At 39.8% G+C, this 12,997-nt stretch overlaps 1 protein-coding gene across 1 annotated transcript; it reads right to left on the reverse strand.

Annotated features, from left to right (window-relative positions):
* Positions 1 to 1,446: 1,446 nt before the first annotated feature.
* On the reverse strand, positions 1,447 to 6,018 carry fam241b (family with sequence similarity 241 member B). Its single transcript, XM_042336879.1, has 3 exons — positions 5,869 to 6,018; positions 5,631 to 5,759; positions 1,447 to 2,944 (listed from the first exon to the last, which is right to left on the reverse strand). The coding sequence occupies exons 2-3, from the start codon at positions 5,727 to 5,729 to the stop codon at positions 2,699 to 2,701; spliced, it is 345 nt and encodes a 114-aa protein (XP_042192813.1). The 5' UTR covers positions 5,730 to 5,759; positions 5,869 to 6,018; the 3' UTR covers positions 1,447 to 2,698.
* Between the last annotated feature and the right edge of the window lie 6,979 nt (positions 6,019 to 12,997).

Here is a 12,997-nt window from a genome sequence, read left to right on the forward strand (position 1 = left end):
CTTCATGGGATGACCACAGCCCACCACGTTAGAGGTCAGTTTGTAAAAGGCAGCACCATGGAGCTTGAAATAATCTCACTTGAGTTCACAAATTGAATTAAGGTTTTAAACAGAACCCCAAAAGGGGGTAGGGTTCAGCCATGAAAACAATGGGACAATGAAAGGAGCTTAAATTTTAAACATAAACATCATGCAGACCTGTATTTGTCCTTTTCCTTATTTGCATTTTGTATTAGACAGAACTGCATTAAACCCAGCAGTCTGATCACTCCACAAAGGAAAGCCATTGTGAAGTTTCACTGTTTAATGTGCAGTGTGGGTCTGGTAGGTTTGAGTTGTCTTTTCTACCTTTTGTTCTTTCCCTTTTATAAATCCAAGAGATAACACAGAACTACAGGCCGACACTTGGTATAAATACTTTCCAACATATCTCCCCCACTTTCAACCCGTCTTCCCCGACAGCAAAAATAGTTGCAACATGAATTCTGCTGTGTTATCTTCCAAATACACAGATCAAAAAGAGAAATGCACAAATAATACAGCTTCCGAGTAAAATGAAGAAAAATATGTGTGGATCTGAGGTGTATTGGACCGATCAAAACAAATGCACAAGGATGGAATAGTTTTGAAAACGCTCCAGTGACATTTGCTGAATATTGCACATATTTGGATGTCAGGTGCGAGAAGGATATGGTGTTTCTGTGATGCTCTTAGTTAAATAACATTTCTACACTTACTTTCAATTGCACATAAAGAATGACCATTTGTGACTGACTTAGAAACAAACAAATCAGTGCCTTCAGGAAAGAGGGTAGTGGGAGAATTGGACACAAGGAAAAATTAGTATTGATAGTCAGATGAAGGTTGACCTGAAAACATTACAGAGTAAATCCATTCAATGTACAAAAATGCAAATGCACTGATTCAAGTATATAAATGTGTATTTGTTCTATATTCTGAAAACCTTAACATTATTAAAAAGGGATAGCTCATAAAGGTCTTATTATTTTGAGATATTTCACAGATTCAGCTCTGAAAGCTCATTTTAAAATATGGCGCAGTATTCAGCTCAGACAAAGCATCATTGGAATTCTCTTTACAGGTATAATAATAATAATAATCCTTGCATCTGATATAGCGCTTTTCACGTCTTCTAGATGTCCCAAAGCGCTTCACAGAATACACTGTAAAGTGAATTGACTGTATATTTGTGGGCGAACGCGGCAGCCAATTGCGCTCAGCAGTGTCCCACAAACAGTCATGGATTGAAAATGACCAATTTATTGTTTTTTGTTTTGGAGGGATTATTATTATTATTATTATTATGTCACCCACCCACGCCTATACAAACAAGGGAACTGTGAAGTACAGCACCTTTAACACTGTTAAGTGTGTTAATTAGTCTTTGTATTTGTACATGTAAATCAACCACAAAGGATACAAGGAAACTATAAATTCTGTATTTATTAAACAATTTAAAAAGTTCATTCTCTGCAGTGATAATATTACCTTCTGTTCATGGAATGTTGATCATAATGCTTCACAAAATATACAAGTGTATTGTGATTATTCAAACAGCCCAAATGTTTCTTTGTGCCAGAAACACAACAGAGTTTGCAAAATATTAGAATCATGGAAAATCTTGATTTTATTTGATATTTGACAAAACGAAATCAAGAAAAGACCTAGGACTTCTTCACGTGAATTTTATTTTGAAAATCAAGAGCATTCCTTCAATTTAGAGACCTGGATTTTTGGTTGTCACTTGTGTTACAGCCTCTCTAATGGCATATATTATAGGAGGGGACACAAAGGTGGGACCTAGCACAACCCAGAGTAGAATGGATACCTGTTCCTTTATTCACATGAAAACCTATCCGTTAAGATTTTGGAAGATCCTGTGCTAGGAAATAAAACAACACCAATTATTCGTGTTTAAGTCAAAGGTATTTCCTACAAAGAGACACATTTTCAGTTTTTTAAATTTTGCAATCAAGAGCACATAGCACTGAATTTGTTAAGTCTAATCTACACTTTTAAAATCCTTAAACCTGGAGGGCTTCACAGTCATGTTTTATGAAGGATTATAGTGCAAGGTGTCAAGAAATGACATGATCAGACATTAGTTTCTGCTATATACTCTGCATAAACTTCGACCAAGTTATCAGAGGTTGTGTGGAATAAATTTGTTTCTTTTTCACTTTTTGCTTCTTTTTGCTCTGCATTAGTGAGAATCTCTATGTTATTTAAAATAAATGAAAAACAACTTTTGTCTATTCTATTTTTTTAAACCAACACGTAAATGAACTAGGAGACAAGTTGGGGAATAAATTGCGACTCTTTCACCCAGTTGGTGTTTGTGCCACAATCATCTACTTCGGACTTGGATAGGTCTGGACTGACTTGAATAAACTCTGAATCCTGAAAGTAACAAACTGTGTCAAAGCAAATAAACCAAGTAATGAATTTTCAAAAGTCTATATGAATTAAAGAATGAAAGAATACAGGCACCTAATCAATGGTAGCCTTAAATGAAAATAAAACCACCACACATTCAGATAATACTTAATCACTCTCGACACGATTTATGTGTTAAATTGCAAAGATTATCTGTTACCCTTGTGTTCTCCAATACAAACAAGAAGGAAAACGCATTAATACTTGTACATAAGATAGAAAAAGTCTCCAATAAATCGAGCTAGCGTCGACTAAATTGTGAGAAAAGGTACAGCACTCCTACCAACAGAATGCCACGCATTCCCATCAGCATTATCATCAGCAACAGAACAACGGACATGATAGGTTCAATGACTTGATTTCCTATATTCCATCGAGGGAAGCCCATGTTAATCAGTCGCTGATTCAGGTCTGTAAAGAGTGAGCGGCCTTCATTCACTTGTCCCCGGTGAGGCTGGTTTGTATTTTCAGAGTGTTGGATAAAACCCTGAAATGTAGGACAGCAAAAGGTAAGTTTCTCCCACAAAATAAACAATCACTATACTTTTCAGTATATTCTGTGAAGCGCTTTGGGACGTCTCAATGACATGATAAGGCAGTATATCATATGCAAGGATTAATATTATTAGTAATAGTTATTTGGAGGAGTGCAGGGTCTATGCAGGAATGAAATGCAGGTTCATTCCTCACACAAGTTACCAGTCTCAGCTGTGTTCTTGGGGAGTGGAATAATCACCAATAATAATAATAATCATGCTAATAGTCAACAGACCATTTATGCACCTGCTGTTGAAACAGCAACATTGGCACTGACCTAGGTGTATATTATCTGCCAACTTCATATGGGTGTGGAAAATGGTGCAGGAGCATATGGCTCACCTAAAGAGATGAAGGCGTTGACTGAAGTGAGGGTCTGGGAACATCAATTGCAAGTTTTTTTTAAATTCATCCCATAGAGTCCTTTGACTTGTTAACCTCAGACTGCATATAAGAGACCACCAGACAAAATAAAATACAATTCTTCCTATCATTCTAGTGCAAGTTGTCAATTTGTGCCAGGTCTACCGGCATACTATAAAGCATAATCTGGTGATATTAGTGATAGCTGTGGGGCTCTGTACCTTTAAATAGTTTACATCTTTAAATATACCTGCATCCCACGTAGGGTGTCAGGGCAATAACATCTACACTGCAAGCATATGGTCCAAATGTCAAAATCGATCTGACTGCTTCACACAAGATGCGCTGTGGAAACAAACATTGCGCACAACATGGCTTTGCTTCTCAGCAGTAACTGTGGCTGAAACTTCAAATACATTTAAATCAAATGTTCGACATTTAAAAAATTTTTCCCTCTGTATCAATGAGCTCCCCTTCCTCTATCCCGAAAGAATTGGACTCATTTAGACTCCGACTGAATGCAGTACAGTTCCAAGGCTCCAGTTATTCTTCTGATAAATTGCCCAAGGGGCAGGATCTTCAATCATGCATCACAGGCAACCTTCAGTTGTCCTCACTGTTCTCATCTAATGTCAACATACATGCTGTTCCTTTTAGGGGAGGGGAAGCGGGTTCCTTTGCAGTGACCAGAAGCATGAATCACAACTGATTTTCCCCTTCCTTCTTTAAGGGTCTAAGGCCAAGTATGGTGCTTTACCTGCTACCTGGGTAAGATCAGCTAACACCACAGACCAGGATTTGGACTTGCTATATATAGCTTAGCAATCACCAGGCAGTGTTTTTGCTTACTCTGACAAAATGAGGACATTTTGTATTTTCAGTGTAAAATACCTGCACATGTAATTAGGAATAAATGCCATGAGTTAATCACAAGGCTAATTTATGTTTGATTGCTCTCACAATCTCACTGCCACATATGCTGAATTTTACACAATGGGTGCAGCGTTTTCAGCTTTGACATCAGTAACATAAGAAAGTATGAATGAGAAATGAACCCATCGAGCTCCTACCTCAATCACCAAAAAGTCTTCCTGGTTATGGTTCTCAGCTCTAACTCAAATGGGAGAGTACTGCATAAATACTCAATGAACCTAAAGAAAACCTCCAGGTCATTCACTCATCCTCATCGAGTCCCAGAATGTTTGTTCATCACATATTCATATTAAACCCTTCAATACAACTCTGAAGCAGTTACTTGATTGAGTAACTGCTACCTTCGATGTGATGTTAAACCAAGGTCCCATCTGTCTATTCAGGTGGATGTTAAAGATCCCATGCCACTATTCAAAAAGAGAAGGGAGTTTCTATTGGCGTCCTGGGCCAAAATCTCTGCCAAATAAAATCAAATGGGTCACTCCCTCAATGTTTGTGGAACATTGCTGTCCGTAACTGGCTGCTGCATTTCACCCACAAAATATACAGTCAATCCACTTTACAGTATGTTCTGTGAAGCACTTTGAGACATCTCAGTGACTTGTTAAGGCGCTATATCAAATGCAAGGATTATTATTATAACATTCAGAAGTCACTTTCCCATCAGTTATCTTTTCGACCACCTTTTGGCTCCCTCCCCACCCCAGAAAAGCTCAGGCCCTTACTGAGCCATTTTGAGACATATTCCTCGCGTGAAAGGTGCTATGTAAATGTAAATTCTTGCTCGATTTCTTTTTGACAGACGTTGATTGACACAGCATCAAACAGTGTGTCGGGAGGTAGCTTTACTAAACTGGATGACTTTAAATAAATAACATTCGGCCACCTTATTGCATAAATCACCAAATCGCTGAACTCAACCAGACCTGCTCAGACCATCCAACTTCCTTTTAAATGCAGAACAATCCAATCCTGTCACCCAAAATAGGGCTCGAAATGACTCTTCGTGGCAACATCTTCCCAGATCCGGGAAACAGGGATTTTGCGGAGCGGCATTTTCTTGGGGGAAGTGGAACCGCGGTCTCGGGAGATCGATGGCCTTCCCCTCCGACAATGGCAAGGAATCGTATTCCTGCACTAAACCATGAATTGAGGAATGCAAAGCCATGGGATGAAGCGCTCAGTCGGATGAGGCACACGCTCTTTTTTTTTTGCAGATGGAAATACGAGCGCTGTTGGCTGATCCGCTTTATCGATCGGATTGATTGACATTGATCGATCGATCGATCGATCTCCCCTCCCCCCTCCCCCCCCACCCACCCCCATTTGCAAGAGCCCACCTGCCGGGGTCTGTTGAGGTCTTCCCTGCGATTTGCTGTCTTCCTGACCCGCGGATCATCGTCCGGAACGATGTCCCCATTCGCCAGAATACGAACCATCCTCCCGCACGCGTTAAGGTCTTCCCGAACCTGAACAGGGAGAGGACAACCAGACAGCAACCAGTCAGCAATGGCAGAGAGAGGGGGAGGGGGAGAGGGGGAGAGGGAGAGATGGGGGTCCAAATAGTTAGCAAATTACCTCCCTGTTCCATGCAACGACCCCCACCACCACCACCACTCTCTCCCTCCCTCCCTCCCTCCCGGGTCTCTCCTACTGGGGTTTAGAGTCACGTCACCAAAACAAACCCAAAGGAAATGAGATTTCGGTGTGTGTTACACCGAATGAAATCCCTTCAGTCACTTCCCTTCCCCGACAGCTCTGCGGCGCATTGCTGTTGCCCCCCCCCCACCCCCTCCCCTCTCCCCCCTACCCCCCTCTCCCTCCCCCCCCTCCCCCCCCCCCCGGGCCGGGGGCCAGCGGACCTGCTGGTGTTCAAAGGCTCTTTGCCAGATGTGCGGTGGACCCACTTCCAGCTGCAGTTGGCCACCTCTTTTCTTTGTTTTCGTTCGTTTTTTTTTCTCTTTCACTCTCTCTCTCTCTCTCTCTCTGTTGTTTTTGTATCCTGTGGAATCCTCTCCCTCTCTGTCTCTCTCTCTCTCTCTCCCCTCTCTCTCTCTCTCCACACACACACACACAAATGTAATGACTAAGCAGGAAATCCACGAAGTGATGTAAATGATTGTTACTTAAACGCCTCGTTTGTACCAACAGTAAGTGCGGAGGTTAATAATAATCATTATCATCATCATCATCATCATCATAATAATCCTTGCATTCGATGCAGCACCGCATCGCGTCGTTGAGACGTCTCGAAGCACTTCGCGGGATATATTGATAAATGTGCATTTTGCGAGTGAAATGCGGCCGCCAATTGCACACAGCCATGTCCCACAGACAATCATGGATTGAGTGACCGTGTTATTTTTTTTAGGGATTATTATTTATTATTTTGAGGTTAGGATAAGTAAAAATAATTCTTGCATTTCGGTCTAGCGCCCACACAACCGCCCTGAGGGGTAAAGACCACCACACGCAGATTTTACATATGCAGAGAATGTGGCGTATTCTATATGTTTTTAAAATTACCCATATTAGTTTTCCAAAAAACTGTTCTAATAGAGGCAGTGAGGAAATTGGTGGCACTCTCACCTCTAAATCAAAAGGTTGTGGGTTCAAGACCCGTATTAGCTTTGGAACTCACAAGTTTAAGCTCTTTACAGGGTATACAAGTGATGTGTTCCATCAAAGAAAAATAATATTAAGTTCATTTGCCGCCAAAAAGAAACATCTTGGAACTGTTAAAACATTGAAACAAAAAATAATGCAGTGCAGCCCTAGCTGTGGAGGTGAGGGGCACTCTGTTGCATAGGAATAATAATCCTTGCATTTGATATAATGCCCTATCACATCTTTGAAACGTCTCAGAGTGCTTCACAGAATATACTGTAAAGTGAATTGACTGTGTACTTTGTGGGCGAAATGCGGCAGTGAATTGTGCACAGATGTGTCCCACAAACAGTTGTGGATTGAGTGACCAAATAATTTTTAAAACTTTTTTTGAAGGGATTATTGCCCCCGGAAAAGCGATCCGCCAATTGACTAGCCACCGAGTTCCTACTTACTGCTAGTAAGAGGCATGTGGGGTAAGGAGATTTGCCCAATGTTTTGCTTTGCCCGGGAATCAAACCCAGGTCCTCTTGCTTGCGAGATGAGTGCTCCAACCACTTAGCTAGAGGACTCCACATTTCATGCCTTGAGATCCTTCCGGAGACTATCTAGTGATATAGGGTGAGAGTGGAGTTCGCTTCTTCTGTGTGCTTACCTTTATTTATCAGGTCAGCAATGCTCTTTATACCAAGACATCCCAATATCTGACATTTGAGATCTCAAAGACATGATAAAGCGCTATAACAAATGCAAAGATTATTATTGTTATTATTTATTTAGCACACTCAGCATTAAACTGAGCGATAATGGAAATTCTTCCAAATAGTAAAGTTCCAACAATTGCAAGACATCACCTTGTTGAAGAGCGTAACCTAATAGTCTGCAGAATATCCCCCCTCCCGGTTGTTTAAACTTCCCAACTTACTTTAAAAGTATTGAAGTATACATTCAAGGTATTTCTCTTTTCAAATGAAAAAAGTTATGTTGTTTGATTTACAATCTGCATAGATCTCTCCTGAAAGTAGGGAATGCTTTGAAAGTTTACTTCATGGGTTATTTCTGAATACAGCCGTAGGGCCTGCCTGAGTCTGTCTCACTGAAAGTACAATTGTGATCTGGACTCAATATTGAAAGCAAAACCATTACGATATGTGACGCAAAATGATCAAAGTTAAATGGCATTCAAACAACTTGTTTGAAAGGAAAATTCATGGGGAATGGTACTGATCAATGGACTTTGGGAGATAAAAATAGGAACTTTCATTAAACGTGGAACATTGACCTCATTCGGAAGAAGTCATCCTTTGTGCTGATTGTTGCCATGTACTTCAGTTTGACAATTGCCCTGGCACATGGTCTTTTTGCTTCTAAACCATTTTGCTAAAATAACATTTTACAACAGCAGAGCAGTATATAAAGGCTGTCGCTCTCGACATCGCTGACTGAGGACACAACATGCATGCCAGACACCCAGCAGAAGAGCAGTTCGTCTTTTGTTCAGTCTTGAATTCTGGTAACATTGTTCTCCTTTTTTCTGAGAGAATAAAAAATATTTTCTTTGCTTTTTGTGTGCTGATGGATGATCTGGGTGGCTTTTATATGCAAACTAATTTGGAGACAAACTAAGTGAATGACCTATTAGAAAGGCCCTTTCAGCTGTAATTGAATTTCTTCACTTGTTATTTTGCAATGAAAATGTCATATATATTGGTAGACTCTATTCAACCCGAATTAGATCTCGTTAGAAAGAAATGGTTTCTTCGGTGAGCCATGAAACTTTTCGGAGTGGCCTGTAACTATGTGGGGCAGCTGGAAAGGGCTTCCCGAGGCACATGTGCTTCAGTTTGCAAAAGCTGTAAAGACTTGTGAATTTCTATTCAACGTGGGCTTCCCCCTCTGCCTCTGTGGGTTAAGTCGGAGCTTTCTGCTGAGCAGCCATGCTGAAAATTTAGAGTGACACTTGAACAATCTGCAGATCAGGCTCTAAGTTGTACATGAGCTGTTTTGTTGAACAGTTCTATTTTGCAAGCACACAAATCCCGTATGTCGAGATGTGGGCAAGACACCTTTTCTGCAGTAAGGGTTTATTCTCCAGTGCAGACTGCAGGAACAATCTACAAATGCGATTAGCTTCCTATTTTGCAGGTTGAATGGGAACCTCCAACATTGATTTCCACTCTGTGCCACAGCACATCTTTTTAAATCTGTTTTCATTCAGGTGGAAGAGGAAATTTCCACATTGATTGGCAATCTGCTGTTGAAATAATGAGATATCTGAACTAAACACAGATTCTCATCTCTGAATACCAGATCTGTTGAGAGTTAATGATATTAGGAGCACAAAAAGACATATAAAACAACAAAAAGTTTGCCTATAGAAAATTGATGAAGCAGTATAATAAACACTAACTATAGTTTATGAGATATGGTATCAGCTGGTTCCAATATAGATTTTAATTGAACTTAATTAACTTTGAACCACAGCTTTATTCACCCTATATTTCCATCATTCTTTACATTTCTATCTTAAAGTGAGTAAAAAAAAAGGTTTTTATGATTTCAGATACAGATTTAGTCAAAAGTGAACAATAGCGAAATGAATGCAGCCATGAGAGCAATTGGGCTGCAACAGTTGTGCCCAGCTCTGTGGGGAGGCATAATATTCGGGGTTCCTGCTCCTAAGGTCTACCAAGTGACTGCTAAAAAATATGTGTGTGTCCATGCACGGTGAGGACATCCTGTGATATCCTGTGATATCCACTCATGCACAGAGATTTAGTATTTATTCTCCAGGCTCCGGCTTGAAGACACTTGGATGAGGTACAGTGTAGACATCTATAGAATTGTATTCCAACCAGATTCAGGAAGACAGAGAGGGTAAAAAGCCTCCTACTGACCTCAACCTAAGGGAATACAAAACTGTCCTTTGCAGTTTCAAATTGCATCCTTATGAAATAATAGCTGCAAAAATAATTAGTGTAGTCCAATGCTCTGGAGCTAATGTCATGATTGGGTGCATGTTTTTACACCAATATAGATTTTGCAAGTTAAAAAGTCCCCTTTTAACCTCGAGATGGAGCCTGTCCAGACATACTATACAACTGAGGAAACAAAAGGATGCTCTGATTTTTGGCACATGGTGGAATTTATGCTCCCATGCACAAATACAGGAATTTACTAAGAAATTGTCTGAAGTGCAGATGCCATCAAGGAAATGACTATTATGTGACAAAGCATGACAGGCACCAATGTTCCCTAGTTTAGGAAGGGAGAAAAAACATCAGGCCATTATGTCTTTAAAACAGCTGCTTGAAGTACAATAATTAGTAATAGCTGCAGCGTCTGAGAATATAAAACAATTCCTGTTTGTAAGACATTTTCACATCAGTGCAATTCTAAAGCACAAACCACAATCATTTGTTTTTTTGTTGGGGGGAGGAGAAAAGGAAAGGGCATAAATTAGGAAGAAAATCAATAGATGCTAATAGAAAATCACAAATCAACTAGGCCATTCTGACAAGGCTGCATTGTACAAGCTGATTTCTGCATTCCCATGTTTGAAACATTTTTACCTTGGAATTGGCTGCTGTCTAGTGGGTAACTTAGTGCAGTGCAGGGCTGCATGGAAAGGCAGGATAGTATTCACTGACAAGAACAGTATCTACAACCACAAAATGTGCAAACTGAAATTCAGCAGCTGATTTTTATTTTTTTATTTTATAGCTGAGACATATGGGCATCATCAACATACTCTGCAACAGACAATGTGTATTTATTGATGCAAAAGATACACATGTAGCAGAAGTAGAATTACTGATCTGGGAGTAGTGAGGCATAGGAAACAAAGAATGAGTCATAAGGAAAGTCAACAACCCATTAATGTCACTCAGACTTGTACTCATACCACCCTACTCCTCATCAATAAATGTTACAGCTTCTCACAGGACCATTCAGAGATTATTTTCTCTCTTGGGAGAATCAATCACGGTGGTGCAGGCTGTTCATGGAGCAGAAGGTTGTGGGTTCAAGCTCCACATTGGACCTGAGCTCATAGTCTGGTGTGGTAATTGTAGGATGTATTATCAGATGTGCCCTTTTTCAGATGAGATACTAAATTGAGGTCCTGCTTACTTATTCAACTTGATGTTAGCAAGGCACTATTAGAAAAGGGATGGATTTCCCCCCAGATATTCTGGCCAATAATGCTCACAGTACCTTGGGTCATCCTCTCGACATGAAAGGCATTATACAAATGTAATTTTTTTTTCACATAGCAAGTTGTTTGAATCTGGAATACATTGCCTGGTGGTGTAAGCTGATTCGATAACAACTTTTAAGAGAGAAGTAGATAATTATTTGAGGAGAACAAGTTTGCAGGGCTATGGGGAGAGAGCAGGAAGCGGGATTGATTTGGATAGCTCTTTTAAAAGGGCCAGCCAAATGGCCTCCTTCTGTGTGGTATAATTCTATGATTCTATGATAGTTGTTGGTGGTGGTGGATCTGAAAGTAACTGTCAATTTTGTCCCTCCTATACACCAATCATACCAATACCCACCAAGGAATTAAGATGGATTGAATTAATTGAGTAAAAGCCAAATTTATTGAAGGGCATTGTTGCTGTCAATGATTACAGTTGTTAAATTCCACCAGGCCCTGCTTTTTTAGTCCAATTCTGTAGACATCAACCCATTCTGCAGATCTGTACCAATAAGGTACAATAAGGTACTAAATTGCAAGTGCTGACAAATATTCAACCGTTAGATGAGTCTGATTTACATACTTTCAGCCTGAGTCACTGGATAATTGTAGAAAAACACTTGTGGATTTTTTTTCTTGTCCTAGCAGAGAGTCACTAAAGTTAAACTGAGTAAGATTCAAAGCCAAACTGAATGGCTCAGGTTTCCTTCCAGCTGTTCGTTGTCCTGTGTATAAAGAAATGCTTCATTGCATCTGCCCTTCAAAGCATAAACGTATATGCCTTCTCCTGTTATATTGAGGTATTGTAACATTTTTTTTCATGTTTGCTTTTTCTATCTTGTTAAACATACACATATTTTTGATTGAGGATGAAGAGCGCCACCTTACTTAGTTGTTCCTCATAGCTTATCCCACCAACATTTTTAATTGAAATGATTTATTTTATTCTAACTGAGATATCAACAAACAATAGCCAGCTTCCATCCCTGAGTTCATCATACTTTGCATATGTTATGCAGGAGTCCTGTAGCTCAGTTGTTAGAGCACTCGCTTTGCATGCGAGAGACGTGGGTTTGATTCCCAGTAGGATGAAACCTTGGGCAAGTTTCCTTACTCCACACTCCTAATAATAATCCCTCAAGAAAAAAAACAATAATAAATTGGTCACTTCAAACCGCGACTGTTTGTGGGATACTGCTGTGTGCAATTCGCTGCCGCATTTCGCCCACAAACAATACAGTCAATTCACTTTACAGTCTATTCTGTGAAGCACTTTGAGACGTCTAGAAGATGTGAAAAGCGCTATATCAAATGCAAGGATTATTATTATTATTATTTGTTATAGTAATGGCTGATGTTATGTGCATCTCATGCTTAATTTCTTTAATTTACGGTAATTAACTTATATTTTATTGGCATCACATTTCCAATTTAAATGGTATTAATTACATATTTGTGACAGGGTCCAGGTCCTCACTTTTCCCTACAATAGCTGACCAGAGAGGTGAAAGAACACAAAATCAGTTACAGGTTGCAGTCTCCCCCATGTGGCAGAATTGAGAAATATTTCTGATGATTATATCTTTGATCAAGGATCAGGGTAAAAAATCAAGCACAGAATTGGAAATTTGCCACAGAGTTAAATCTGTGTTTTATCACACAATTTATATTCCAGAATAATTCATGTTCTTTCCTCAATCTTCTCTAATTCATCGTCTGTTTGAAAATAAGGGGCCCAAAGTGAGATAATGAACCAAGGTCTTGTTTGCCTGTTCAGGTGGACATTAAAGATCCCATTCAAAATTCAAAAACAGAATTTCCCCAGTGTCCTGGCCAACAAAGCCTCCGGATAAAATTGGTCATTCACTTCATGTCTGTTTATAGAAAAAACTCTGTGCAAAT

This window comes from Callorhinchus milii, unplaced genomic scaffold (genome assembly GCF_018977255.1).
Source record: "Callorhinchus milii isolate IMCB2004 unplaced genomic scaffold, IMCB_Cmil_1.0 Scaffold7, whole genome shotgun sequence".
Lineage (NCBI taxonomy): Eukaryota > Metazoa > Chordata > Chondrichthyes > Chimaeriformes > Callorhinchidae > Callorhinchus > Callorhinchus milii.